The sequence below is a fragment of the Austrofundulus limnaeus genome, unplaced genomic scaffold (genome assembly GCF_001266775.1).
Source record: "Austrofundulus limnaeus strain Quisiro unplaced genomic scaffold, Austrofundulus_limnaeus-1.0 Scaffold25, whole genome shotgun sequence".
Classification (NCBI taxonomy): domain Eukaryota; kingdom Metazoa; phylum Chordata; class Actinopteri; order Cyprinodontiformes; family Rivulidae; genus Austrofundulus; species Austrofundulus limnaeus.
In genome coordinates this window covers 2,521,451-2,527,234 of record NW_013952427.1, presented here as the reverse complement: position 1 = coordinate 2,527,234, position 5,784 = coordinate 2,521,451, and the positions used below count along the sequence as shown (strand labels likewise).

At 39.6% G+C, this 5,784-nt stretch overlaps 1 protein-coding gene across 1 annotated transcript in view; it reads right to left on the bottom strand.

Annotated features, from left to right (window-relative positions):
* The window catches only part of creb3l3a (cAMP responsive element binding protein 3-like 3a), a 9,411-nt gene extending 5,964 nt beyond the window's left edge, over positions 1 to 3,447 (bottom strand). The window contains exons 1-6 of the mRNA XM_014004597.1: positions 3,260 to 3,447; positions 2,875 to 2,991; positions 2,505 to 2,745; positions 1,165 to 1,298; positions 289 to 399; positions 97 to 203 (exon numbers count right to left, since the gene is read on the bottom strand). Coding sequence (XP_013860051.1) covers positions 97 to 203; positions 289 to 399; positions 1,165 to 1,298; positions 2,505 to 2,745; positions 2,875 to 2,991; positions 3,260 to 3,280 — 731 coding nt within the window. The 5' untranslated portion in view covers positions 3,281 to 3,447. The remainder of the gene's footprint in view (positions 1 to 96; positions 204 to 288; positions 400 to 1,164; positions 1,299 to 2,504; positions 2,746 to 2,874; positions 2,992 to 3,259) is intronic.
* Positions 3,448 to 5,784: the final 2,337 nt, after the last annotated feature.

Sequence of the window (5,784 nt, the reverse complement as noted above, 5' to 3'; positions counted from 1 at the left end):
CCATTTGCAAAATGTCCACTAGACAAGCGGCATCAAGAACATTTTTTTCATTGCTGAATTAATGAATAACATGAAATCATTCAGGTAGCATCTCACCGGGTCTCCAGCCCATCAATGTACTCCTTCTTCTTCTTCCTGCTCTCCTGGGCCGACTGCTTGTTGCGAATCTTTCTACGTATTTTCTTCAGGACCCTCTCTTCATGCTGATCAACAGAGAAGAAACCATTCATATTGTGTAGCTTCTAAAATACAAAGCTGGCAGCTGTTGTGAGAGTTGAAGCACTTTACTTTGGTCAGAGGTAACTGGTTGGGCAGGGTCACCCCCTCCTTCGCTAGAAGCTTCTTCTCGTCTTCGTTGAGAATCAGCTCCTGGATGGACTTCTGCGACGGCTGCTGGGGCTGTCGGTGAGATATGAATACAAATGTTGAAAAATACAAATCACAGTTGTGGCTTGATTACATTTTCTGTCTGCGTCCACCGTCGGCGCCATCCATCCTTTTTGCTGGAGGCTCGCAGGAAGTAGTTTAATGAACGGAGACTATCAGGCCACATTCATCACCTTCATTTCATGGCTACTTCAAAGCAATTAGAGTGTGAGAATCTGAGCTGGATTCTGCCACTCTCTCCATCTTAAAGACGACATCAATACTGTGACGAAACAGAAAAAAATGCCAAGGTTTACATTATTCAGCTTGTGCTGGTCTCGAGTTTGTGATAACAAAATCTTCTTTGTGAAACACAGCATTATTGGTGTATTTAATGTGATGATGCTTTAAACCTTTTTTATTAATTTAAATTCATTAGTTTTGCAAAGTGTCCTTACTTTGACAAGGTCAAACTTAAAAAAAGAAAGAGGGTAGTGAATACCTCACGGGGAAGTTCAGGAAAAGGCTCTGCATCAACAGAATACTAATTATTATATTCTCAGTATTCGTCCTCCCAGAAAATATATTTGTTGCATATTCTGCAGCTTTTTCCAAATTTAGCAAACTTCTAGAGTGGGGAATTGAATTTGCATTCCAAAGGCCTTTCCATGGGACGATGTGTTGTTTCCACCAACGTGCACATTCACAATCGGGAACAAACAAAACCAGTGTCTCGCATTTGAATCAAGACAAGACATTGCTCCTCCTATCTCTCTCCCGACTCAACACAACACTTACCAGCTCCGGTGTACCAGACAGCAGCAGGTCTTTGACAGTCAGTGGGAAACCAGAGGACAGCTGAGGTCTGTGGACATCTGCAGGATATGGTGTTATCCTGGTCTTGGTCATTGGGAAGCCAAACTCCCAGCCACCTGCACACACACAGACATACACTTTTGTTCTTTTATCCTCATGAGGACTTTGCACTGACTTCCATTCATTTATCTGTCATTTCTATAGCCTAACCCTGACTATAAATCTAAATCTAACCACCCCAGTAACTGACCCTAGACCTAACCTAAACTCAATCACCTTAGTCCTAACCCTAACCCACCAATGGTATTTCTCCCAATGGGAACTGGGCTTTTGTCCCCATAAGGAACAGTGGGTCCTCATCAGGCTGTGTGTACAGGGAAAATGGTAAAAAAAAAATCGTCCCCACCAGGTAACAAAAACATGTACACACAGTAATAAAACATTCAAGCTTGCAAACAAGCAGACCCAAAGTTTTGGATCAATGAGCAAATAAAAGTACAAGAATATTGAACCTTGAATGCCAATTACTCAGTTTGTGTTTCATTAAATCAGTTGCAGATGAAACATTGCACATCTGTTAGTGAAGATGTTCCTACAGTGTTTGAATACCTGTATTGTTTTAACCTCTTAACAGTCTTTGTTCCACCAGTGGGCAAAACAGTTTGGTTTCTGTGGCTGTGTCAGAGTAGTTAGGGGAGTCGTTCTGCAACCGGAGGGTTGACAGCTTGATCCTCCATTCCAGCCGTCTCAGTCGTTGTGTCCTTGGGCAAGACACTTCACTTGTCTTGCCTACTGATGTAGTCAGAGGGTCCGGTGGTGCCGGTGCATGGCAGCCTTGCCTCTGTCAGTGTGCACCAGGGCAGCTGTGGCTACAGTGTAGCTTACCTGGGTGAATGACTGTAACTATAAAGTGCTTTGGGGATCCAACTGGGCTTGATAAAGTGCTATATTCTTTCAGACCATTTACCTTTTAAATGTTTTCAGACATTCCAGATGCTACCGGAGGCTGTTTTATTTAAAACCAGGGTGTCAGACGACTTCCTCTGGTTCTTACCTTTAGCATGGCACCTTTAAATAAAATAAAAAATGTCAAAAGGCTTTTAAGGAATTTCAGGCCAACTGTATGTTTAAGGAGCCTGTCTACTGAGCACAATTAAAATAACATCAAATCCAGCTCAATCTAAGATCTGATTTTCTACTTCTGAGGAAAATGGAATACAGTGATATTATAACTTTAAATTGCTGGTTGAAGAAAACTTTTGGGACATTTATGCATTTACTGGATACTGTTATTACTAATAATTAATCCTAATGTGTCTTACTGAGATCAGAGGAGACGTTGGCCTCCAGCGCTGCCTTGGTTTGTTGTCCTGGACCGAAGCAGGGGCCATCTGGAGGACTTTCAGGGCGCTGAGGACTATCCATCTGGTCTGATGGAGCACCATCACTTATCCCACTGTCGCTTGGAGACGGGGACCACAGAGGCGATGTGGATGCAGAATCCCCTCCACTCAGAAGGGCGTTGAGAAAGTCATCCCCTGCCTGCTCAGCTGGCGGCAGCATCTGTTGTGCGAAAATACTACGTGCTAACATCAGTTTGTATTTGTGAGGTCAGGACACAGTGAGAGGGGAGACACTGGTATATTTCTACAACAAATGAGAGGTGATTAGAGAGGCAATAATCTCACAAACATTTGGCTCCTGAAACGACCAGCTGTGATGGTTGCTGTGGGCTCCTGTGTCCTCGTGACGAAGAATCCCATCGTTTTTATCAAACAGCCAGTCAAGCAACTCCGTGCAGTCACAACCCTGAAGTGAAACATTGAAAAACAGCCGATCCTGACATATGTTTAGAGACAAAACAATGCTTGTGGACATTTTGCTTTACATTTGTTCAACAAATATAAATAATTTTCAGTAAACTGGGAGTTTTCATCGTCAATCGAAAACTGGTATTTTCCATACAATTTTAATTTTAAGACTCAGTTTGTCTTTGATTATCAAGCTTGAACTTTGCACTGTGAAACTTTCCAGTTTCCTCCTAAGTAACAATCAGAGTACAAAACACAAAACCTACCTGATCTGGGTAGAACTCCATGGTTTTCCTGTTTGGGTGAAGCCCCCCTCCAAGAAATGATGGGATCCAACCACAATATTCAATCTTTGTTCTTTTTTTGAGGTGAAACGTTTCTACCTTTCTAAAAACTCTCCAGTGTATTTCTCAGCTCCTCCGCTCGAGTCCAAAGTTGAAACTCCAACACAACACACCCAGCTGACTTGCTTACTTTGCCGTCATTGGATAAATTAAGAGATACCAGAAAATCTAATTGGCAACAAAGAGAAGACAGCCTCAACCCTGKCTGGTCTGTCTTCCATCAGAGAGCAAAGTCTAGTACTTCCCTTTTTTTTCACCCATTTTTTTTCTTCGATAGTGTATTGACTCAAGGATAGCTCTGACCTTTGGCATATATTCATAACAAAATAAACAGTTTTTTAAAGCCAGTTGACACCAGTCCCAGCAATGGTTTCCTAAYGTTTGTGAGCATTATTTTTATTTAACTTTAAAACATCAGCAATGGAATGCTTGTTGGATTATAACTAAATGAAAATATCTGCAGAGCTGAGGAAGAAGGAACAATTAACATAAAAATGTTGACATCTTTGTGCTTTTCAGAGGATATGAGGCTTTTGTTATCAAGTACGTAAATTCAATCTTTTTACTTGTTTGCAAATTGCATATAAAATATTCTTGATCATCAATGATCTCATATACATGTTGTGCTTCATGAAATGCTGTTTTTCATCAATACTACATACCACCGAAGGCAAAAGGGCAATAATTGTTTCCAAGTTTTCTCTTTCTGTCTGTGTGTTGTTTTTTTCTGTTGTGTTAGTAAAATATCTCATGAACCATTGGACAGGTTTTAATGAAATTTTCAGAAAGTGCATTTACAACTGATTATCTTTTAAAGTCAACCCAATTTAAGATGGCCACCCAGAGCCAGCTGACCTTAGTCAACGTAAAGATACCTCAGTCAAATGTACAGATATTGAGTTAAAATGCAACCAGAACTAATCTTTAACACATACTCTGTCAGGGGCAGAGCTAAACTGTTTTGCAAGATTGGTACAGGGCTGACCAAGGTGTTGGGTAGAGAGGCACATATAAATAAAGAAAACTACCCTGGATATGAAAATTCAAAATGGCTACCACAGCCAATTTAATTGGCTACAACTCAGACATATCAGCCGAAACTTGGTGTGTTGGTTGCTGAGAGCAATCCCTAATCAAAAATTCAAGATGGCCAGCTAACCTAAAAAGAAAAAAAATTCTATAAATCAGAATTTTTAGAGACATTAAGCTGACAGAGATGCCCAACAGATTCTAAATAAAAAAAGGCCAAGATCTTTAGCTCAACTGTTGGTTACTATTCAACAAATTCTAAACAAATAGAGCTGATATATTCTGGAATTGTCGCTTTATATGATTTTAGTGATTTAGAAAAGTTATTATGTTTTTCTTCGCACACTGGTCACATATTATCAATCATTTAAGGGGTGGCACCTGTCGGTGACCTGTCAGCTGACAGCCACCCCTCTGGCTTCACCCCTGTGCTGGGTGCTGACTCATTTTACCATAGTACTTAATACTGCATAAGATTGTAATTTACAAAACTTGGTCAAAACAGCTATGACTTTGTGATTTCTCATAATCAGTGGTTCTGGTAACAGTCTGAATAAACCTAACAATTCTGCACAGTTATTCACACTAACATTAGTTCTAATGTCTCGGCACAGCTGAACTGCAGCAGATCTTAGCCCTAAGTTTAGCTTTAACCACGCAGATTCCTTTAAATTATTTTACTTCTGTCGATTCTGGTCCTTCCAGCTTTAAGTGTTTTTTTCCTTTTTTACAGAAAAATGAACATTATCTTTACAGCTGTTAGCCATATGTAATGCTGTATTTCAAGCAAAAAATATTGCAAAAATGTTAAACCTTTCGCCACAAATATTTAGACCTAATTTTGACATGGGAGCGTACCACTGTTATAAAATCATATAACCCATGAAATAAAATACTGTTCCTTGAATATGTCATTATCACTACATTGTTTCTGAGTAATCATATGAATCACATCATATAAAGTTACTACCTACCCTTCACCTTAGCTCTAAGGCTGAGTCAGGTCACCCTACAGAAAAAGCTCTTTTTCATCTGCTTGTATCTGGGAGCAGCAGAACACACATTTAAGAAAATGCAAAAAAAAAAAAAAAAAAAACACTCTTCCTCAACACAATTTTGCAAACACAGCTGTCAAAAACTAAACCAAGTATTTGGAAGCTGCAATAAAAGAGGCTGCCGTGTTCTTACTGTGACGAGTTTTCATAAAATCAGCATTACGTAATCATTATTGCTTTTTTATCTGATGTGTGAAAGTTCCAAAGGGCAACAAACCCCCATAACTTTTGCTTTGACGTTTCAGGCAGCTTGGAAACTAAAAATTTATAAAGAGAATCTTTCAAAAAGCTCAAGACAAGCAAAACAAATAATAATAATAATAATAATAAATAAATAGCCTCTCCTTGGGCTGCTACCTTATC